This window comes from Mesoplodon densirostris, chromosome 3, assembly GCF_025265405.1.
Source record: "Mesoplodon densirostris isolate mMesDen1 chromosome 3, mMesDen1 primary haplotype, whole genome shotgun sequence".
In the NCBI taxonomy this organism is placed as follows: domain Eukaryota; kingdom Metazoa; phylum Chordata; class Mammalia; order Artiodactyla; family Ziphiidae; genus Mesoplodon; species Mesoplodon densirostris.
This window is the reverse complement of record NC_082663.1, coordinates 30,476,013-30,500,211: the sequence shown is the minus strand read 5'-3', so window position 1 is coordinate 30,500,211 and position 24,199 is coordinate 30,476,013. Positions and strand designations below refer to the sequence as shown.

General features: G+C 39.0%; 1 protein-coding gene across 6 annotated transcripts in view; it reads left to right on the top strand.

The window, feature by feature from the left end:
• The first annotated feature begins 374 nt into the window (after positions 1-374).
• Positions 375-24,199, top strand: part of RANBP3L (RAN binding protein 3 like) — a 46,182-nt gene continuing 22,357 nt past the window's right edge. For 4 of the 6 annotated variants that reach the window (XM_060091637.1, XM_060091640.1, XM_060091638.1 and 1 more), the window contains exons 1-4: positions 375-465; positions 22,084-22,142; positions 23,206-23,245; positions 23,747-23,824. In XM_060091637.1, the coding sequence (XP_059947620.1) occupies positions 375-465; positions 22,084-22,142; positions 23,206-23,245; positions 23,747-23,824 (268 nt within the window). The remainder of the gene's footprint in view (positions 466-22,083; positions 22,143-23,205; positions 23,246-23,746; positions 23,825-24,199) is intronic. The other 2 variants (XM_060091641.1, XM_060091639.1) reach the window with 1 other exon arrangement.

Genomic DNA, 24,199 nt, shown 5'->3' with positions numbered 1-24,199 from the left:
TAAATACTCGGGACATTAGACTTCATGTCAGCAGAAGGAGTCGATCATTGCAAAACTGTAATCTGTTAGAAATACTTTACTGGATTTTACACTATAAGGGGGGAAGTTTCAATGTGCTTTGTGTTTGTGTTTTTATCCAAATGAATTGGCATCTTTATATGTAGGAGAAGCTACAAGTTGGTAAATACTTATTTCAAGAATCATGACTAGGAAACACTTGGAAGTTTATTAGAGAAGTAAATGTTTTTCCATGCAAGGACAGGATCTGCCTGTACCTCTGTGGTTTCGGGTATCGTGTGAAGACCATTCTAGGTGACTGGCCAAGGGAAGGAATACCCTACTGATACTGGAGCCACAGCCGTACTGCCAGTACCATGTCTACCATACAAAGAAAGGGCAGCAGCCACCTGTTCAACAGTTTGCACACCTGTAGACTGAAGATTCCAGAGGACCAGCAACATCAAGGTGAGTCAGTCAGGCTAATGGGTTGTGTGTTCTGTGACCTCCTGTCCATTTGCATTTCCGGAAGGATGGTGGGCTGGGGAATCTCTGCTGTGAAATACTTTGCAATCTTTCATTTTTAAACTCTGAGAATAGACATAATAGTGCTGTATAAGGGTGAGTTAACTTGCATTCACTATTGGTTTTTAAAGAACTATAGAAGACTATTGAGAATGCATATTCCTTGGAGTTGTCATTCTGAAACTTATGTGCTTACACTTCCAGCCACTGTCATTTTTCCACAGTACTCTGGATTTTGTGTAATTCAAAACACCGATCTAGGCAAGGCTGAATCTGCTACAGGGGAAATTTGCTGAGAGTGGCTTTAAGTTAGTCTGCAATGTTCTCCCTTGTCCTACCACTAATGGTATCATCTTGGACTTAAAGTTTAAGCCTAAATTTGTCTGGATCTCTGGCTCATTCATTTGTGGGAGAAATAAATATATTCTTGGCTCTTTCTCTTTTATGGTTCTGGAACAGATGGAGACAGACAAGGAGAAGTGTCACATTTCACATGATGGGCACTCATTCAGACTGAACTATCTACCTTGCAGCCATTTTCACCATCAGTCTTAAAATTTCAAATCCACTACTCAGCCAGCTGCATCAATTAGCGGCAGATGGTTGACATGAATAGACAGGATGGTCCCTCCAATCCATTCTGTCAGGGACACCAAGGACACTTGTAGAAAAGGCTGGGTGTCAGGGATGACATCACCCCCAAGAGGTTAAGGATTTACCCCAGACATTTCTAACTTCTCCTCAATACCCTCAATAGACAGATGGATCTGTCTATGTATGGATCTAGACTACAAGCTCTTTATTTTTCCATAGACACAGCTTTAGATTTCAGTGACATGAAGAGTGTTGGCTGAAGGGCTGAAACCTCCCATTTCCAAGGTGGCATCTGTGTGCTAACATTTGTGTGAATGTGTCAGGCCACCTCCCTGCTTCAGTTCCTGGACTTCATGCTGTACAAGGCTTAGCAGAGTGTGGGTATAAAATACTTCCTATTAAGTGAAAACAGCAAAAATTACTAAGACCCTTTTGTACCATCAGGGCTCATATAAATTATTTTGAACTAACTGCCTTAGAATGTAAAGTCCTAGAATGTGCCAGGGTTTAATCACAGCACTGTCAAATGTACTTGCTTCTCTATTAATAGACAATCTAATTCATCATAGGTTTTTCTGTTTGCTGTTCATTTTGTTTGAAATGTTTAAAGCTACCTTCCCTCTCCCACAATTGTTGATGTAATATTTATTATAGTAACCTTGCTAGGGGAAGCATAAAGGAGATGGTAAAAATCACCTGTAAAAATCACCACCCAAAGATAGTTGCTATTAACATCTTAATGTATAGCCTTCTAGCCTTTTCTTATACGCACATGTACAAATTATTCTTTTGCTTGATTTTTTAAAGTAAATATAGACTTATTTTGTACATAGAGTTTGCAAACTGCTTTTTAACTCAACAATAGATTATGAACAAATTCCCTCGTCATTATATATTCTTCTACAAACTTATTTTTAACAGTTGTATACTATTCCTTCATACGGATGTAGCAAAATTCTTTTAGGCAATTTACTGTGGCTGGACATTTCATTGATTTCTAACTTTTCACTATTACAAGCAACACTGTGTTTAACGTACACTAATGGATAAATCATTGCCGAGATAAGATTATTTTCTTGGAATACATTCTTAGAGGTAGAATTGTGGAGTCAAAGGATATGCATGTTTTTAAAGATTTTTCAGGGTGGGGGAGGCAGATGGTCCTCTAATCAGCAGTGTAGAGATATAGAGTCTCAGTAATACTGGGTATTATTTTAAAATTGTTTTTTTTCCAATTTTATAAGTGGAAAATAGTATCCCACTGTTGCTTTAATTTAAGGCAGGCCGTGTTGATGGTCTCTGCCTTACTGGCCATATCCAGAACAGCCTGGAAATATCATTGTGATGACATATTTCCCAAAATATCAACAAGATTAGAAGTCTGGTCTCCTCTTGCAGACCAAAGCTTTTGCCTAGAATGTTTTGAAAGCAACCATATTCTTCCACAACTGAGTCTCAAAATATCTGCCCACATAAACCACAATCCATAAAGTTGTGAAGCATGCTAATGCAATCCAGACTGGCCACTGACTGCTACAAGAGATGTCATCTAGAGATCTGATTTGACAAGTGACACTGGGCAGTGTTTGCATTCCAGTTACTGTCCTAGAGTTTAAAAGTATTCATTCAGTGCAACGGTTCTGACTTTTCCACCAAGCTATATTTGTACCTTGTTATTATGCAAAGTTCAGCAAAGGTCCAAGGAAGCAAAGCCATTTGTTTCAGAGAGTGAGGGCTGGCTGTGGATTTATTCACTAAGGTACTCTGAGTTTGTGGCTTTGGCCTACCACCAGCCAGACTAAGATTCCAGCATACAGGTCAGGATTAGCTGACATTTAACTCTTCTGAGGCATAACCAGGTTCAACACATGCGTACTTCCCAGTCCTCCATGCTAGATGTTAACGTGCTTTATGTTAAGTCTGAGGTATTTAACCCTTTCCACCTAGTCGCTCACAAAATGTGCTTTTTGATGACCACATAGATAAAAGTCACTTACTCTTCAGCAATTAGCTGGACAATGACTATGCAAAACACTGTGCCAGATGCTGGGTATGTACGCTGAGCTAAGTCAGCTAAGCCGCATGCTGTCCTGTCCACATAGATTTTACACTCTATGGCAACAGGTGCTATACTAGTCCAGAACAGAAGTCCAGAAGGCTAATCTTTCTACGGTTGCTTCTTCTGTGATATTTCAAATTCATTTGTCTATAACATTGATCTGAGACCACATTTGTAGACATTAATTTATGTCTATAAATACTCAGCACAAATTTCAGTACACATTACATGTACTAGGCAGATTTAACGATCCTTACATTTTACAGTGCTTTGAAGTTCACAAAGTAGTTTCACAGACATTATCTTATTTACTTATACAGATGTGTATACATATATACATGCATGTATACATGTATGTAATGTGTGTCTACATACATGTAGGTCTGTATGTCTGCATGTACACATGTATGTATACATCCTATTGTTCTCTTTCTCTGCAGAAACTTGATTAATACACTACTTCACCTGGTTGTTATGAGAATTAAATAAGATAATGTATGTGAGACTACTTTGTTAACCTCAAAACATGTACATATATACATACTCTATATGTGTATACATGTGTGTGTATATTGAAATATACAGATACATATAGATAAAGATATAGAGAGAGGGAGAGAGGTTATTTTAAGGGACTGATCACATGATTATGGAAGCTAGCAAGTCCAAAGTCTATTGTGTGGGCCAGCAGGTTAGAGACCCACATGAAGATCCTACCGATGTTGCAGTTGAAGTCCAAAGGATGTCTGCTGGCAGAATTCCGTCTTCCTCAGGAGAGGTCAAACTTTTGTTCTAGTCAGGCTTTCAACTGACTGGATGAGGCCCACCAACATTATGGAGGGCAATCTACTTTACACAAAGTTCACCAATTTAATGTAAATCTCACTCAAAACACTCTCACAGAAACATCCAGAATAATGTGTGACTAAATATCTGGCGCTGTGGTACAGCCAAGTTGACACATAAAATTAACTATTACAGGTAAGCATCATTAGCCTCATTTTTTAAAATGTGGACACTAGGAATCTTCAAGGTCAAGTGATTTTTCCAAGGTTACATAGTTATTAAAATCTACATTCAAGGCACTTTCTGTTATATATAGCTGTCTCATAAAATCCATGATTCTTAGTGTTACCATGATTAATTTTCTTCATTGGTCCATATTAGAAAACCTCTGCAGACCCAAGATGCATTGGGATTCCGCTTGATTTTCTTTGTGTGCTCTGACACCAATTTTTTTTTTTTTTTTTTTTTTTTTTTTTGTGGTACGCGGGCCTCTCACTGCTGTGGCCTCTCCCGTTGTGGAGCACAGGCTCTGGACGTGCAGGCTCAGTGACCATGGTTCACGGGCTTAGCCACTCCGCAGCATGTGGGATCCTCCCGGACCGGGGCACGAACTCGTGTCCCCTGCATCGGCGGGCGGACTCTCAACCACTGTGCCACCAGGGAAGCCCCTGACACCAATTTTTTGACACCACTGGGTGTCGTACAATTCAATTCAATTCTAACACTACTTAAGAGTTAGCAAAGACCCCAAAAGTTAAGGGCTCAGTCTCACAAGACTGCCCCCCTTCAAATGCCAGTTACAACTTTCAGGTGTCTCCAAGATACCTACATTTCTGCCTGGACAACTACAAATTCAAGGCTTCTCCCAACCCTCTCAGGTTTTAAAATTTGCTAAACAATTCATAGAACTCAAGAAAGCTCACAATTGCCATTTTATTATAAAGGATGCCATTTTATTATAAAGGATACAAATGAACAGTCAGATGAAGGAATACATAGGGCAAGGTCTAGGCAAGTCCTGAGCACAGGAGCTTCTGTCCCCATGGAGTCTGGGTGCACCACTCTCCCAGTACATCAATGAGCTCACCGACCAGGAAGCTCCATTGAGCTTGGTGTCTGGAGTTTTTATATGGGATTTCATTATGTGGGTATGACTGATTAAATTGTTGGCCATTATTAAACTCAATCTCCAGAAGACCTACATGCACTTCTGTTTTTCTTTCACCAAAAGGGAGCTTCAAAGAGATAGTTTTGTTCTATTTGCAAAGCATTTAAAGTCACAGATTGGTAGAAACAAATATAGATCATTTAAAAATTATTAAAAAGGGGAGAACTATATTCTACTCATTTATAATGTTCAACCTCACACCCAGGACAGGAATCCTTTCCATAATAAGCCTTCCTAATGGATGGCACATATGTGAGGATTTGGAAAATTAATGTAATTATTTAAACTTCACTTTCCCACCTTACACTTGTTAGGATGGTTACTATTAAAAAAAGAAAACAGAAAATAACAAGTGTTGATAAGAGAGTGGAGAAATTAGAACCCTTGTGTTTTGGTGGTGGGAAAGTAAAATCATGAATCTGCTGTGGAAAATAGTATGGTAGTTCCTTACTATTTAAAATTTTAAAATAGAATTATTCTATGAACCAGATATTCTACTTCTGGGTATATACCCCCAAAGAAGTGAAAGCAGGGACTCAAACAGATACTTGCACACACAATAGCCAAAAAGGGTAAGCAACCTATGTGTTCATCAACAAATGAATGGATAAACAAAATACATAACTGGATTATTATTCAGCTTTAAAAAGGAAGGAAATTCTGATACAGGCTACAACTGTATCAGATGGATGGTTCTTAAGAATATTATGTTAAGTGAAACAAGCCAGTCACAAAAGACAAATACTGCATGATTCCACTAATATGAGATATGTAGAACTGTTAAATTCATAGAGAGAGAAAGTAGAATGGGAATTTCCAGAGGCTTGGGCAGGGGCAGGAAGAAGGGTGAGTGGGTAGTCATTGTTTAATGGTATACAGTTTCAGTTTTACAAGGTGAAAGAGTTCTGGAGATTGATTGAACAACAATGTGAACAAAGTTAAAACTACTGTGCTGGGATTCCCTGGTGGCACAGTGGTTGAGAGTCCACCTGCCGATACAGGGGACGCGGGTTTGTGCCCTGGTCTGGGAAGATCCCACATGCCGCGGAGCGGCTAGGCCCATGAGCCATGGCCACTGAGCCTGCACTCCGTGACAGGAGAGGCCACAACAGTGAGAGGCCCGCATACCGCAAAAAAAAAAAAAAAAAAAAAAAAGAAAAAACCTACTGTGCTGTACACTTAAAAGTGGTTAACATGGTACATTTTATGGTATGTGTATTTTACCACAATTTTTTTTACAGCTATGGCTGTCAAAGCCATCCCTAATTACATTTCTGAAGTTAGACTTAAAACAACAAAATTTAAGTAAAAATAAACAAGAAAACTCTTTCATTTTCCTACTTCTAAAACCAAAGCTAGGAAGAAATATTCTACTCATCCATGATTCCCAAAAGCTATTTCTTTGAAAACATTAATAAAATCCTAACTAGATTTATCAATAAAAAAGAGACAAAACAGGGACTTACCTGGTGGTCCAGTGGTTAAGACGCCATGCTTCCAGTGCTCCACTGCAGGGGGCATGGGTTTGATCCCTGGTTGAGGAACTAAGATCCTGCATGCTGCACAGTGCAGCCAAAAAAAGAGAGAGAGAGAGAGAGAGAGAGAGAGAAAACACATAATCCATTATCAGGAATGATACAGAGTGCCATTACAGATCCTTCAAATATTAGAAGGATAACAAGGGAATATTATAAACAACACTGTGCCAGAAAGATGCAGAAAAAAACATAAACAAAATTCAACATTCAGTCATGAAAAATTTTTAAAGGATTTGGGATGGAAAGGAACTTACTCAACCTGATAAAGAACTTTACAAAACCCAGCATCTAACATCGTACTTTCAGTATCAAGTGAAAGGCTGAACACTTTCCTGCTAAGATCAGAAGATAACAAAGATGTCTGCTGTAATTCCTTCTACTGAGCATCATACTGGAGGTCCTAGCCAGTGTACTAAGTTAAGAAAAAGAAAACAAAAGGCTTATGTATTGGAAAGAAAGAGATAAAACTGTTTTTATTCACAGACAAGTGATAGTCTATGTAGAAAAATCCTTGGGAATCTACGTCCACTGCTCAAAACACTAGAACTAATAATAATAAATAATGAAATATGTGCAAGACCTGTACACTTAAAACAGACATTGCAGAGAGAAGCTAAAGAAGATGGAACTAAATACATGAATTGGAAGGCTCAATATTATTAAGGTATTGATCCTCTTCAATTGATCTAGAGAGTCAAGGCCATCCCAATCAAAATCCTAGCAGACTTTCTTTTTTGGACAAGCTGATTTAAAATTTATAAGGAAATGCAAAGGATCTAGAATAGTTAATCAATCTTGAAAAAGAAATACACAGTGGACAACTTATACTTTGGATTTTAAGCTATAATAATCAAGGTGGTATAATAATGGTGTAAGGATAGAAAATCAACCATTGCAACAGAAGAGGGAGCCAAGAAATTGAACTATTATTCATATGTAGTCAATTGATTTTTGACAAAGATACCAAGATAATTTGAAAGAGAAAAAGATAGTCTTTTCTGTAATAATCCTGGAACAAATAGATAAACATATTACTAAAAATGAACCTTAATACTTACCTCATACAAAAATTAACTTGAGATGAAATATACTAAAATGCAAAAGCAAATCTATAAAGCTCCTAAAAGAAACCAGAAAACTATCTTCACAAAGTTGGAATAGGCAGGTTTTAGACAGACAGAAAAAGTGCTAACCATAAAAATTAGACAAATCAGACTATCAACACTAAACATATCTGCTCTTTAAAGGATAATATTAGGAAAAGAAAAGAGAAAACTGGGAGAAAATATTTGTAAAAAATGTACCTGAAAAAAGACTTGTAATCAGAATATATAAAGAACTCAATGTAAACAATTTGATTAAAAAGCAGAAAAATGATCTTGCAGGCACTGCAAAAAGAATATACAAATGGCCAGTAAGCACATCAAAAGATGCTCAACATAATGAGTCATCAGGAAAATATAATTAAAATCACTGTGAGATACTGTTTCACATTCACTAGAATGGCTAAAATTAAAAATACTGTTGATACTATGTGTTGGGGAGAACGTGGAGAAACAAGACTCCTAATCATTGCCGTGAGGTGGTATAACAACTTTGGAAAACAGTTTGTCAGTTTCTTATACAGTTAAATCTACACCTACCCTATGCTCTAGCAATTATATTCTTAGGCATGTTCCCCAAGAGAAATGAAAATAATGTGTCCACAAAAAGCTTGAGCAAGAATGCTCATAGCAGATTTTATTCCTGTGAGCTTCAACATGTGAACAACCCAAGTGTATATAAGCAAGGTAAATGGATAAGCAAATTGTGGTATATTCATATACTGGATAACTACACAGTAGTAGCAAGAAATGAATTACTGATACACATACCACAGAGATGAATCTCAAATGTGTATAACAGCTTGGGGGTAAAAACAGGAGGCTGACCCTGTGGGATGAAGGACCAAGATCTTGGCACACATGTTAACGCATACACCAGAATGCTGCCACACGTGTTGGGAAGCTCAGGCAACAGGATACCTTTTAACACTTACTGATATGCCATGTTATGGAAGGCCATCTACTGAGGATGCTCTAGACACCTTAGATGGTGAGTTCCACTAGGGGACCTATAGGACCCCTTTCAAAACTAAGCTTCTATGATTTGTCCATAATTATTTCATTCATGTTGATGTTGTCTCCTTAAGTGTGTTGTACAAGTTCTTTGAGAGAAGTAAACTGAGTTTATACCCTGGACTACACCACAGTGCTAACATGTCACTTACAAACAAATCACATTTACGGAGTGTTTGTCATAGGCCAGACACTGTTGTTAGCTTGTTTCTTTGCAAAAGCCTCATGAGATAGGTAATGGCCAAGACCTCACAGCAGGGGTGTAGAGGCCAGATCCTAACCCAAGAACCCTGACTCCAGAGCCTCTGCTTTAATCCATGCTCACTGCCTCTTATCGGGCACAAAAATAGATGCTCAGCTAAGCACTTATGAAGGGCCTGAGTGATGGCTGGCCCTTGAACTCAATTTGTGGTTCAGTTGTTCAAAATGTGTTGTCTTTGAAGTCACCGGTTAATTTCTATATAAATTACTAACCACATCCAACTGTCTCAGAAGGGGGTATTTGTCCCTAAGAGAAAGAGGTGAGAAAATGCAGCTGTATGAATGCAAACACATCAGCCCAGAGAAAGTGACCTGCTTGCTGGGCTAGCAGTTTTCTTTTAAACAACAGCACAGTCCGTATCTCTCACACTGCATGAAGTGTGAAAGACAGCAATGCACTGTTTTTGGAACTGGACTGATGGCCTTGGAGAAATCCTTCATACTTCTGACAAAATAAACAAGCAGTGTCCAAAACTCCAAATTAAAAAGGGCTAAATAATAGTCATCGTTATAATTCACTTTTTATTTAAATTGAGGATTCTATTTAAAAAGTGCTGGCTCAACCATTATATTAAATCATTAACTTGACACGAAATCTTAAACAACATTTCGGCAAGGTAAGTATCACATCTGAGTTGCTTTTTTTTTTTTTTTTTTTTTTCGGTACGCAGGCCTCTCACTGTTGTGGCCTCTCCCGTTGCGGAGCACAGGCTCCGGATGTGCAGGCTCAGCGGCCATGGCTCACGGGCCCAGCCGCTCCGCGGTATGTGGGATCTTCCCGGACCGGGGCACGAACCCGTGTCCCCTGCATCAGCATGCGGACTCTCAACCACTGGGCCACCAGGGAAGCCCCCCTGAATTGCTTTTTAATGAAGTCTGTTGGCAAATCTAGTACAATATCCAAAAGTCAGGATTTAATATGCAATCAATACCTGTATTCAGTAGGAAGCTGCATTCCTTCTACCCAGATGTCAGATAGCTCAACCCCTGTGGATGGCAATAAACAAGCAAGGCAGAAATCATAGGTATAAGATCTAGACTGCTAACAAGTGATGATGGTCTGAAGATATATTTTGAAACTAACTAAAGTAACATCAAAAGAGCATAAAACATGTATGTGTGAGCTGAGCCAGAAAAAGGACAGGGGTTAAATTGGAACTGAGGAGATGGGACCTGATCTCACAGGAGAGAGAAGGAAGAAATTTTTTAAGTGGCCTATATCGCCACACAATGGGATCAGGTCCTAAAAGAATGTAATGCTGACAGGACATAAATTCTTTTCCCTTAGCAGATCCAGAGAAACTACCAGACGTCCAGAAACTACAACTCAGTAACTTGATCATGCCTCTAGAGTAGCGATGCACCTAAGTGAAAAAACCATACTTCAGATCTATATAATGACTGGCTTAAGTAACTGGCACCAAATCCTTTCTCGTCCTGATAAAAGGAGGTAATTTGTAACAAAGAGGGATGCTGCCATCTAGAGAGAGTGTAAAGTAAGGAGAAAGTTTTTGAATGTTGGAAATGGACTATTTTGGTCTAAGGTTGGCTGTGTTAAACTTTAGTTGTCTGCAGAGAAATGAAATTGCAGATAAATATTTGTGTGCATGTGTGTTTTTATAAGCTGAGCATGGGTAAGACATATACCGGTGCTACAGATTATGAGGTTCTGTTTGTTCAACAAGGCCAACTTTGTTATAAGGAGCTTCATTCTCAAGCTTCGGTGTTATTTGCCATATTTCTTTTTGAAAATTGAGTAAGCTAAAATTAATTAGTAGAAGTGATTGTTTTGTTAGTGGGATGAAGCAAAGTAGTTTAGAGGGGTTTGTAGAGAACAACTAGCTACAAATTTAAAGATAAGAAAAAACCAAAAAGATAGAGAAAACAAATCTTCAAAAAAAACCCCACCATAGGGACTTCCCTGGTGGTCCAGTGGGTAAGACTCTGCGCTCCCAACGCAGGGGGCCTGGGTTTGATCCCTGGTTGGGGAACTAGATCCCGCACACATGCCACAACTAAGAGTCTGCATGCCAGAACTATGAAGTCCCCATGCTGCAACTAAAGATCCCGCGTGCTGCAACTAAGACCTGGTGCAGCCAAAAATAAATAAATAAAATAATAAATAAATAAATATTTTTTAAAATCCCCACCATAACAGATGTGCCAAACTTCTTTCTATCTTTGTGAACATTTCTCACATGTTAAGGCTTAAACTCAAGATATTGTTCATTATCTTGCTCATAGCATGCAATTAACACTTACCAAATAAATCAATATTCTTCTTCCCAAAAATTTCCTCCGAGTGATTGATATTCATAAATCATTGAATGTTGGGGCTTCAAAGATCATGTAGTACAACTGAATTTACATATTAGAAAACTGAAACCAGAGGAGCTAAGTCATCTACTCAAAGTTAGTAGTTAGTGCAGAGAGCTGGGACTGTATGTCCATCTACATCTATCTAAGAATTTTATGATATGAGGACCATCATTATTAAAAGTATATAACATAGTTAAAACATTAAGATGAGATAAACTTGAGTTTTACCTCATTAAAAAAATACCCATAAGAAGAGTACTTGGTATGTAATATTAATACATATTAAGCATGTAGAGAAAATGATGAGTATGTCAGGGAGGGAGGAAGGAGAAATGGGAAGAGTAGAGGGAGGGAAACGTGTAGGGAGACAATGAAGGTGGGTGTTAGAGAGAAACATGGAGCCAAATGGAAGCAAAGAAAGGAGGAGGAGACAAATGAGGGAAAGCTGATTTAAAAAAATGATCCGGGCTTCCCTGGTGGCGCAGTGGTTGGGGGTCCGCCTGCCGATGCAGTGAACACGGGTTCGTGCCCTGGTCCGGGAGCATCCCACGTGCTGCGGAGCGGCTGGGCCCGTGAGCCATGGCCGCTGAGCCTGCGCGTCCGGAGCCTGTGCTCCGCAACGGGAGAGGCCACAACAGTGAGGGGCCTGCGTACCGCAAAAAAAAAAAAAGATCCAAAATGTGGTATACACATACAATGGAATATTACTCAGCCTTTACAAGGAATAAAATTCTAACATATGCTACAACACAGATGGACCTTGAAGACATTATGCTAAGTGAAATAAGTCAGACCCAAAAAGACAAATATTGTCTGACCCCACTTACATTAGGTACCTAGTCAGATTCATAGAATCGGAAAGTAGAACAGTGGTTACCAAGGGCTGGGGGGAGAGTGGAATGGGGAGTTCGTGTTTATCAGGTATAGAATATCAGTTTGGAATGATGAAAAATTTCTCGAGATGGATGGTGTTGATAGTTATGTATTGTGAAAATACCTAATAACACTGAACTGTATTTAAAATGGTTAAAATGGTAAAATTTATGTTATGTATATTTTCACACAATAAAAAATGCTTCAAAAAAAGATATCACGGGCTTCCCTGGTGGCGCAGTGGTTGAGAGTCCGCCTGCCGATGCAGGGGACACGGGTTCGTGCCCCGATCCCGGAAGATCCCACATGCCGCGGAGCGGCTGGGCCCGCGAGCCATGGCCGCGGAGCCTGTGTGCCCGGAGCCTGTGCTCTGCAACGGGAGAGGCCACAGCAGTGAGAGGCCCGCGTACAGCAAAAAAAAAAAAAAAAAAAAAAAAAGATATCACATAATTACAATATCTCCTCTGATCCTTTCATCTTGACTTGTCATAATAGTTCAATGACCATAAAAGCTTGAAGGAAAGAAAATGAATAAATATAAAGAATGGTTCTCAGTTTTTTGGGGGTTCTTTTTGAGACTTTTTCAAGTCATATATATATATATATATATATATATATATATTTTTTTTTTTTTTTTTTTTTTTTTTTGCGGTATGCGGGCCTCTCACTGTTGTGGCCTCCCCCGTTGCGGAGCACAGGCTCCGGACGCGCAGGCTCCGGACGCGCAGGCTCAGCGGCCATGGCTCACGGGCCCAGCCGCCCCGCGGCATATGGGATCCTCCCAGACCGGGGCACGAACCCGTATCCCCTGCATCGGCAGGCGGACTCTCAACCACTTGCGCCACCAGGGAGGCCCATCAAGTCATATATATTTGAAAATTGATATGTTTTTATCCTGTTATCTTCTTTAGCATGGTGAACAAATGTTTCTGGTAAGGTTTACAAATCGCTACCTGGCCTTTACTTCTCTCAAACTAGTTCTAACGCAGAGCAGTGAGACGTGGGTGCAGAACCATCTGCCGCAGGTGGCACTGTACACTCCCACCCCCCTCCATTTCTGTGCCCTGAGGGCGAGCAGGGCATTTCCGTCCTCGCACACGTAAGGTGAGGATGAATGTTGACCTCCGGGGGCTTCCGCGAGTTCCCAAGAGGAGAACAGGGTCCAGGCCTTCCGGGCTTGTGAGGGCCTTGGGTGGCAGCCCTGCTCCCTTCTTCCTGCCTAGGCCTCCGAGGTCTTGTTCTCAGTGGAATAACATCCATTTATTCCTGTGAAACGGGAACAAGGAGCCTTTTCTCCTGCTTGCTCAAAGGCTCAGGGCAAAGAGGAGTGAGTTTAAGGAAGAGAGTTTGGGAATTGCAAGAAGTTGCAATCAAGCTTCTCTATCCGGCCTTGGAATCCATGAGGGAATTTAAAAATAGTGTACTTCTTTACTGAAGAGGAAGAGCTTAAATTGATCTGGATTCAATATATGAAGCAGAATTTCAGCCATATCTAATAGTCTTTGTGAAGAGTGATTTAATTATTACTGATATGATATTTTGTGTCAAAATCACCTCTTTAATTTTAGCAGTGCAGAAAACGCTAGGGAATTACTTAAAATTAACAGATACCATTTTAAACCTGTACAATACTTATCTTCAACGTGCCATGAAGCCTAGACTATATTTCCATCCCCTCCTCCCTCAGCAAAATGGAGAGACCCACTTCTAACATATGGAAGCATTTTCACACTGCAAGTTATTCTGAGGGGAAAATATGTGATTTATAAATGCTGTCAAATGAAATATGTATTTCCAAATGGTACTGAGTGGACCAGCACATCACAAGACACGTTCTGCATCTTTACTACCCCATGGGCATAAACGACGGAATGGTCTCGAGAAAGAGCAAACAGCTCTTTCCGGCGTTATCAATCCAGAGGGCCCACATTTGCTGCTGACAAACATATTCAAGTAATTAAAGGTTACAGGTAACCTTATCACAAAAGCATACAATAGTTTATATTCCATAAATTATAAATATCTATAATACTTATAGATAAAATAACACCTTCAAATTTTGGAGAAATGGGTATGCTCTGTCAAAAGTAATACATTCTTCTGAGTCATTTTTGCCAGTGGCTGAAAATAAATACTGACATAGAGGTTTTAAACTGCTAGGCTCACCACGCCATTTGCCTGCCAACATTCTCAAACAAACCTTTTAAAGTCAAAATACAAACAGAAAATGGTAAGAATAAGTGAAGCATCTCGCATGTTTACAGATGGCAAAACAAAAGTGCAGGAACACTGACAGTCTGGGATGACATCTCAACTAGGCTCGTACAGACCACAAAAGCAGAAGGGCTATCACAGCTCAGGTACATCACAGCTTCATAAGAAAAGAAGCTGTAAAATAGGCATTTAACTAAGCCAAGAGGGAGACTTTCTTAGAGGAAAAAACATGAGATTCGGAGTTAGCTCTCATGTGTTTTACTCCCAGATCTCTAAGTGCGAGCTGCGCGACCTTGCACACATCTTGTAAGTCTGGAGGCTTCGTTGTCTCATGATCCAAGGGTTAAATAACTTACCTCTTGAGGACTGTATCATGTAGTAAGAGCTGCGGTTTACCGAGCATTTCTCATATGCCAGGTACTGTGCTTAGCATTTTATCTACATTACCTCGCTAAATCCTTACAACTTTGTGAAGTATGTCTTACTATTCCCATTTTACAGATGAGTAAACGTGGCCTCAGAGGGATCAAGTGATCTGCCCTAGCTCACAAAGTTAGTGAATTGAAGAGACGGAATTTGAATCCAGTCTCGTTTTTGCCAAAGTTTAGGTTTATAAAACCCTGCATTCTGGCTCGTGGTAGTCATTTACTTAGTCACCAAAGATTAATATATTTAAACGTGTTTTATAATAGATGAAGTATGACACAAATATACATTTTCACATTACACATGTGCATAAAAGAAGCATCATGGGAGATCAGCAAGGTCTAACTTTTAGGTCATATAAAGTTAAACATTTCAAAAGGCAAAAGGTTAAAGACTAGTCATGACATGCATAAGCCTGTCATATGGTACAGTTTTAAGAAGAAAGAAAAAGAAATAATTCAAAGAGTCATGTTTTGACACTGAAAACAATAGTTAAATTTAATGGAGTATGCTGTGTTGGCTGTTGAAAACGGTCTCTTGGAAAACAAGAAGGTCTTCATGAAACTGTTCAACTCACTGATCATCCCCAAATATAAAGCACACTGCACATGACGACCATGTCTTTTGGGATACATTACGGAACACTCTCAAAAATATAAAGCCAGTTTCTTCCTTCATCACTGTATTTTAATCTGCAGAGTGATTTTGCCAGATGTTCTGTATCAAATGACTTAATGAAAGTTTTCTGTTTTTTAAAATCTGTGAAGTTCCCTATTTACAATGACATTAGTGAAGTACATGACTTTAAGAAATGAGAAGATTTTCCTTCAATTGAATTGCCACAAATCTCCAGATTCTAAAATGCAAACGACATCAAGTCACTGGCCATAGCCCACTACCACATATGACTGGATTATAAACTAAGCAGCATGGTTTGGTGTTGAGGTTGGGGTGAGAACGCATTAAACACAGAGTTTTCAGGGGCTTGGTCCGACCTCCAGAAGGGTAGCAAGGTCTGTGTGTGACACAACCTCTAGTTCTGGCTCACATCAGATACTTTAATTATTTTTATGTCTTGGTTTTCTGAAATTGATCTGTGTCTAGATTGAGACCAATATACAAACCAGTTGAGAAAAGAGTCTAAAGTCTTTGGAACTTACAATGAATGGATTGAAGACTAGCATCATAAGAAGCAGATGTGTTCAGAAAATAGGATGCATTAGACAAAGTTCTCAGTGGTAACGGCTGTATTCAATGGGTTGCAAGATACTTTGCTCATCTTCTTCTCCAATGTCCTATTCAGAATGTCCCATTCTGAAAGTGAGTAATTTCTTTATCTGCATGGTATTTATGAGAAAACGGATAGCTTCCTTCATTTTATTCTAATATTGATTCTTTTTTTTCTCAAGTGTGTGCTCACATTGAATCAAAACGAAGAAATTCTAGATTTCTGAGAGCAGGCAGTTTATAATTCCATTTCCAACAAAAATTTACAGCAGTTCAAAAAATTCAGAATTGGGTTGAAAAGTGTTTTCTCCTTTTACTTCCTATAATGTATGTATTACAACACACTTGTATTCATAGTACACAATTGGTTATAACTTCAGCAGGGACGACAAGGCTGGAATTGTTCCAGCAGGGTCCATTTATCTTGTGTCTCAAGTTGAGCTGGTGCTTTGTGAGTTCAGCCTGGCAATTTCCTATGTAAACTGCCTATTTTCCTCTGGGGTCCTGGTTATTTTACCTTCAAGTTCGTCAGTACAAAACATCTGATAAAGTTTCAAAAAGAGACATGTACCAAAATGTTCATAGCAGCCCTATTTACAATAGCCCGGAGATGGAAACAACCTAAGTGTCCATCATCGGATGAATGGATAAAGAAGATGTGGCACATATATACAATGGAATATTACTCAGCCATAAAAAGAAATGAAATTGAGCTATTTGTAATGAGGTGGATGGACCTAGAGTCTGTCATACAGAGTGAAGTAAGTCAGAAAGAGAAAGACAAATACTGTATGCTGACACATATATATGGAATTTAAGAAAAAAAACTGTCATGAAGAACCTAGGGGTAAGACAGGAATAAAGACACAGACCTACTAGAGCATGGACTTGAGGATATGGGGAGGGGGAAGGGTAAGCTGTGACAAAGTGAGAGAGTGGCATGGACATATATACACTACCAAATGTAAAATAGAATCTATTATTATTGCACTCTGAATTCATTGAATCCATCTTGCTCACACATCTGTTTCCATATATCTCTATGCAAAGAACAGGTAGGCCAAAGAAATAAGATACTGGGTACTTGTTAAGCAGTATAATTCAATAAGAAGTCTGTCGTTGGCCAGGAGCATGAGAATTGTCCTTTGATCATGAGTGTCTGACACTATGGTAGAAAAGAAATTATTTTCAAATTTGGTTTTTATTTTCTCAAAGTTACGTACATTCATGTGGTTTAAGGGATCAAATGGTCCTACAAGACTTGTCTGGAAAAAAGTAGCAATCTCCTCCTGGCCCCTTCCTCTGCTTTCTTTTTTCTTGGTCCCCAGAGGTAACAGCATCCAACTCACAGCTGTTTCTTTTGTATTAACCTCCATATAACCAAATACCAGGCATTTAGGGCTACTTCTTTATATTTATGTTTAGGTGCTACTGGTTTGCAACTATGGAAGAATTTAGGTCCCTTTCACAGATTTTTCTGACCCCTTCAACCCACTACCACCATACACATGAATGTTTTCCATGCCCCCATCTTCCCAAAATCACTGCATCAGAAGTCTGATTAGATCAATATTCAGTATTCACATCGTCATGATTATATAATATATTTTGATTAGGTTTGTTTTCCTGCCCAACTTTTTGTTTTCTCTGGATTTAATAATTGTGTCATATTTTTGTTTTGTTTTGTTTTCTTAGTTCTCTATGTACTAGTTACCAGTCAACCCCCAAAGTCTCTTCCAATTATCTAAATATGCTTTCAAAATATTCAGTTACTTGAGATATTCAACTGTTTTTAGTTCCATCCTTTTGGAGACTTCTTTCCTGGAGTCTCCTCAGGGACCTCCCCCATTGTGGACTGGTTATTCTCTGCAATTGATGTACTGCTATCGCTCTGGGCTATCCTCTCACCAACATCCTGGAGGTTGCCTTCACCTCTTTTGAGTCGGTGCCCCTATTTCTTGGCTACTTAGTTTACTAGCTCTTTTGGTGGAGCACTTCCTTTAGAAGCATCCTGAGAATGAGTGCATGTGGGATACATACTTTGAGAGCTTACCGTTGGAAATGTTTTTATCATGTCTTTACACTTAATTGGTACATTATATTAGCACATAATTCTAGACTGGAAATCATTTCCTTTCAGAGTGTTAAAAGCATTGATCCTTTGATTTCTAATTTACAGGATTGTTGTTGTGAAACCTAAAGCCATTCCGATACCTGGCCCTTCATATGTGGCTTTTTTTTTACCCCCTTCTCCGTGCCAATAGGACCTTTTCTTAGTGGTGTTCTAAGATTTCATGATGTGCATTGGTACGGTTCTATTTTCATGTATTGTTCTGAGTATTGGATTGGCTCTTTCAAACTGGAAACATATGTCTTTTGATTTGTGGAATTTTAATGATCTATTTGTTGATAATTTCAAGCCCTCTTTTTCCTGTATTCTCTTTCTCTATAGCTTCTATTAGTCAGGCATTGAAGTGACTCTTGGACTGCTCATCTGAGTTTTCTTATCTCTTCTCACATTTTTCATTTCCGTTCTTCTGCTATATGGACTATTTACTCAATTTTATTTTCTAAATCTTCTATTGATGTTTTTAAGTCAACATTGATTCTACTACCATATTTTAAAGTCTAAATTTCTAAAAGCTTATTCTTGTTCTGTGTTGCTCTTTTTAAAAAATAGTATTCTGCTTTTGCTTCATGGATGTTTCATATTTGTGAGGATATTAATTATATACATATTAGATATATAATTATAAAATATATATGTATGAAAATAAATTACTTGTATATAATTTTAGAAAATATATATTAAACTCTCTGCATAGTCTTTTCCCTCCAGTTTACTTTCCTTCTGTTTACTCATTCAATCACTGAATTGTATGTCTGGTGACCCTTGATTGCCTGCTTATATTTAAGAAAGGGGAACTCACTAAAAAGCTCATTAGCAGCTATGTGCACTTGCACTGGGGACTCATCATCTGGTTTGACCATTCACTGAGAAATTTGTTTGCCAATATCTTTTGTTCTTTTCTTTCGGGTTGGTCAGACTCTCCAGAGAAAAATCTTATAATTTCCTGCCTGGAGGAAATAAACCTGGCTGCCAGCATTCTGTGAACTGAGTAGAGAGTGCTCAGACAGAACCTCAATATTTTATATGCGTCGTAGGCAGTATAACAGCTCCCTAAAGGTGTCTGTATCCTAATGCTCAGAACCTGTAAATATGTACCTTATGTGGCAAAAGAAACCCAGTAGGTGTGATTAAGTTAAGGATCTTGAGATGGGAAGATTATCTTAGATAATCCAACTTCATCTTCAGCCTCATCTTATACCACTGTCCTCTCTCTCTTACCTTGCAAAGTGACTTGTATACAGTCACCCCTCAATACATATTTGTTGAATAAGTGGATTGATCAACAAATATATTAGAAAGAAGAAAGGATACATTTTAAAATATGTCACTTTAAGGACCGTGATCTTATTTTCAAGTTTTCCTACTGGGTCAGGTTAGAAAACTGCTATGAACCCAATGGCTTGATAAATGTTTACTTCTGACTTTGTCTTTGGAGCCAAAGGACTGGTTTGAGAAAGGGAGAATCTAGATGGAAGAGGAGGTAAGGAGGTCATCTGTTTTCCAGCTAATGAGCTGGGCAGTGTCAGGGAGAGGAGGTGGCTGCACTGAGGCTAATATACCTTCAATCAGACAATGTATTCCTAGATCCCAGCACAGTGGCTGGCACAAAAAGATACTCAATAAATATTGGGTGAATTGATGAAAAAAAATGGCCTTCCTACTTTACCACATGCCCTCCAAGCTACAAGTAACCCTTTATGATTTCCTACTTAATGCTGCCATTGAAGATCACTTTTGCCCGTTTTTAGCTCTATGTTTTGATAGAGGAAAAGTCAACATGCTATTTGTCTACGGTTAGGTCAAGTCATCCTTTTTTTTTTTTTTTTTCTCCTGCGGTACATGGGCCTCTCACTGCTGTGGCTTCTCCCATTGCGGAGCACAGGCTCCGGACGCTCAGGCTCAGCGGCCATGGCTCACAGGCCCAGCCGCTCCACGGCATGTGGGATCCTCCCCGACCTGGGCATGAACCCGCATCCCCTGCATCGGCAGGCGGACTCCCAACCACTGCGCTACCAGGGAAGCCCCAAGTCATACTATTTTAAGGACAACTATCCTAAGTCCAATTTAGAAGAGGCACATTTATTATTCCACTTCATAAGTATTCCACTGCACATTCACAAAGACTATGTCCTTTCAAAGTCATTAGAGATCTCATTTCTTAAATCTAATGTAATTGCTGAAAAAGGAGCTTGTTCTAAGAAAGAACAAAGAATTGAGCTACAGTTTAATATGGATGGCAATGCCAATATGTTGTTGAGCATTTTCTGCTGTGGTTCACTTGGCTCCAAGGGCAGACAGCACAGTAAGCACTTGCATAAAAAAAATGAAGCCTATCTTGCTGGACCGAAAGAAGGTACCCAAGTTCACAGGGCCTCAGGAGCTTGGCAAAGGGTGGTCTGGCAGAGTTTTGACACGATATTATGGGATAAGATTGTGGGTAACTGGAAAATCCCTTTCTGGCATATAAAATATGTAATTACCTGGTAGTTCCTTGAAATTCTTCAGCTAGACTTTTATTTATTCAGCCAGTGATGGCAAATTACCTCAGCTTCTATGCCGGCATGATACATCAGTAATGGCTGCTAGAAGACTATAATGATAAAAGTTCTGAGGTAACATTGGGGCTCATCAAGAAAGTGTTGTCATAGATTAACAATGTCAGCTATGAGTTTTGGAATAGGGATTGGTGTCACGCCACATATTTAATATCCTTTCAGGCTTTTTTTTTTGGTCTTGTTAAAATCTAAGTAATTATATCTAAAAATCTATATAATTTTCACATAAATTCTGTAAAGTAAGTACTGTTATAGTCTTCATTTTTTTTTTCAGATGAAGAAACTTAAGGTACAGACATATTGTTTCCAAAAGTATACTGCCAATTAGCGGTGGAACTTATATTTGAACACATGCCTCCCTAACTCCAGAGCCTCTCCAAGCTTTTAACAACCATATAATCTTCCCTAAGAATTCTAGAGTGCTGATATTTAATGCTGTTATCACTCATTTATACCCTAGAGTGAATGAGTTCCTTTCTATCCTTACCTAAGATAGGAAAATATAAAAGATTAGTAAGGTTGGCAGGGCTGAAGACAAACTACCTACTTTACAAAACTGTTTAAGACTGATTCTTAGTCTAAATATTGAAAACATGACTTAGTATATGACTAGTCAAGGAAATATGAATTATTCCTGGATTATTTAAGTACATCTGTACCATTTATATTTTGAGATCCAAACCAAGTAGAAGTATTACTCTCAGATGAGATTTTTTTTTTTTTTTTTGGCGGTACGCGGGCCTCTCACTGTGGTGGCCTCTCCCGTTGTGTAGCACAGGCTCCGGACGCGCAGGCTCAGCGGCCATGGCTCACAGGCCTAGCCGCTCCGCGGCATGTGGGATCTTCCCGCATTGGGGCACGAACCCGTGTCCCCTGCATCGGCAGGCAGACTCCCAACCACTGCGTCACCAGGGAAGCCCTCAGATGAGATTTTTCATCCTTTGAAATGTTTTATTCTAAAAGTAAGGATGTTAATCACTATGTCACAATGAGTTTCCAAATGCAGGGAATTGTACTTTGTTTTCCTTAAACACTTAAGGGTTGTTCTTTTAATGGGATGATTTCTCTATTTATGGAAACATATTACTATCGTTTCCCCAAATATTTATTTCTCTAATTAATTGTTAAAATCATTTGTAAATATGCGATTTACAGCATTCATGTAAAACAGTTTGGATTTTACCCAAAGGCAGGGAAAAATACAAAAACCAAAAAAATCTTCAAATATTTGTAGCTGGTGTTAGAAATGTCAGAGTATTGTTCGATTTCTTTCATGTTCTTTTACTTTTACAGAAAAATCTGTCATTGCTCAACCAATATTTGTTTTTGAAAAGAGAAAACAAACTTTTAAGGTAAGATCAAGTTACTTTTCTCTGTCTGATTTTTTTTTTGAGGTATTTATTTATTTTGGCTGTATTGGGTCTTCTTTGCTGTGCGTGGGCTTTCTCTAGTTGCAGTGAGCAGGGCCTACTCTTCGTTGCAGTGCGTGGGCTTCTCATTGCGGTGGCTTCTCTTGTTGAGGAGCACTGGCTCTAGGCACACGGGTTTCAGTAGTTGCAGCACGTAGGCTCAGTAGTTGTGGCTCACAGGGTCTAGAGCACAGGCTCAGTAGTTATGGTGCACGGGCTTAGTTGCTCTGCAGCATGTGGGATCTTCCCGGAGCAGGGATTGAACCCGTGTCCCCTGCATTGGCAGGTGGATTCTTAACCACTGCACCACCAGGGAAGTCCCTCTTTGATTTTTACTTTGACAAGATTGTATTTCGAGAAGCTAGCTATACTAAATGGTATCACTGCTGCATAAATTTACCTCTGTTCTTCACTTAGAGGAGTAGTAACTCCAGAATATTTACATCATATGGATTTACTGACAGCAATTTGGTTGAAATGGGAAGCCAGAGGCCTTATCTTGAAACTATGGATAACATGCCATTTTTACCAAATTATCTGGTTTTTTTTTTGGAGTGACTGGGAAAGGGGAGGGGCTGAAAGAGATTAGGAGGGCTAAGGCTCATCATGAGTTCCCCACCACTGACCTAGCTTAAAACTGGATATAAAATAAGTTCTAAACTGTAGTATATGATTCAAAAGAAATCTTAAGGACTCTATTTGCTTTTTCGGCATCATACTAAAATCACTTGCTTTGAAAGACAAACGATAGCATTAGTAGCATTCTCACTTTAGCTTAACTAGTATTTTCTTGTTATTCATTCTTACTTATGGAGGTAATTTACCCTACTACCCACAAAACTAACTAAAGAAAAACTCAACTCCTAGTGAGTAAAGGTGAGCAGCTTTTCCTAGCCTAGCTGAATAGACATGGCTTCTGAGAATTCTCTTATAAAGTGACAGGGTGAAAGTCTGATTTGAAAACAGCAAACACTCAGCTCTCACCGGTAGCTTTGTTTCCTTCCAGAGACCTGCAGAAGACACCCTGTATGAAGCAGCAGAACATGGTAATGATTTGTATCCTGTATTTCAAAAGCAATCTTTATACAAAGAGATAAGTAGGCACAAGCATTTTGGCATGTGGCACAGGCAATGTAAAATCGAATGGTTTTTCTTGTTTTTGAGCATGCAAGTAGACTGGCTCTTGTTTTGAAAGATGACATGTAGGTCTTTGAGAACACTGATATTAAAAATGCTAAAATCCCATGATTCTCCACTGCCTGTACTTCAACCTTCCAAAAGCATTCTCTATACAATCTCAGAATTTGTACGCAACTTCTTGCCAAAGCCACTTGTTTCTAATTGTTTCATAGTAGGATGATATGCCTATCGGTTTATAATCACCAAGTTATTAACCCCAATATCTAACACTGTGCTTCAGGAATTAACACATTGTCAAACGATGATATATCTAGAGAAAAGGAAATTCTGTTTCTCCTCTCATATCACGGATTGAGGCTAACTTGTTATTGCAATCAGTTTTACCCTTCACATTGAATTTCTTACAGAATGTAATGATTCTTCAAGAAAACGTGTCCGGTCTTCATCTTTTACTTTGCATACTACAGATTCTCAGTCCCAAGGAGGTAGGTATAGCCTTGACTGTTGAGTGTTCACTGTTATGTTTACTCTGAGTGTGATACTACTAAGGGACTTTTCAAACAGGTAATGTTTAAAAATCTACCCATTGATAGTGTTTATAATATATCGTTGTATGAAAATAGCAGTCTATAAATGAATTGCACAGGGGGTTATTATTTTAAAATTCAATTAATCAACATTGGAAAAAAGACTGAAAGGATATAAACCACAGTGTTGGCAATGGTTATCTTAGGTAATGGGATTACAAGTGATTTGGTTCCCCTGTCCACCACCCCCCAGCCCGCTCCACACCCCAACTCCGACCTTTGTATTTTGCTGTGTTCACAAAGTTTCTGCATTAAGCATGTATTATCTTTACA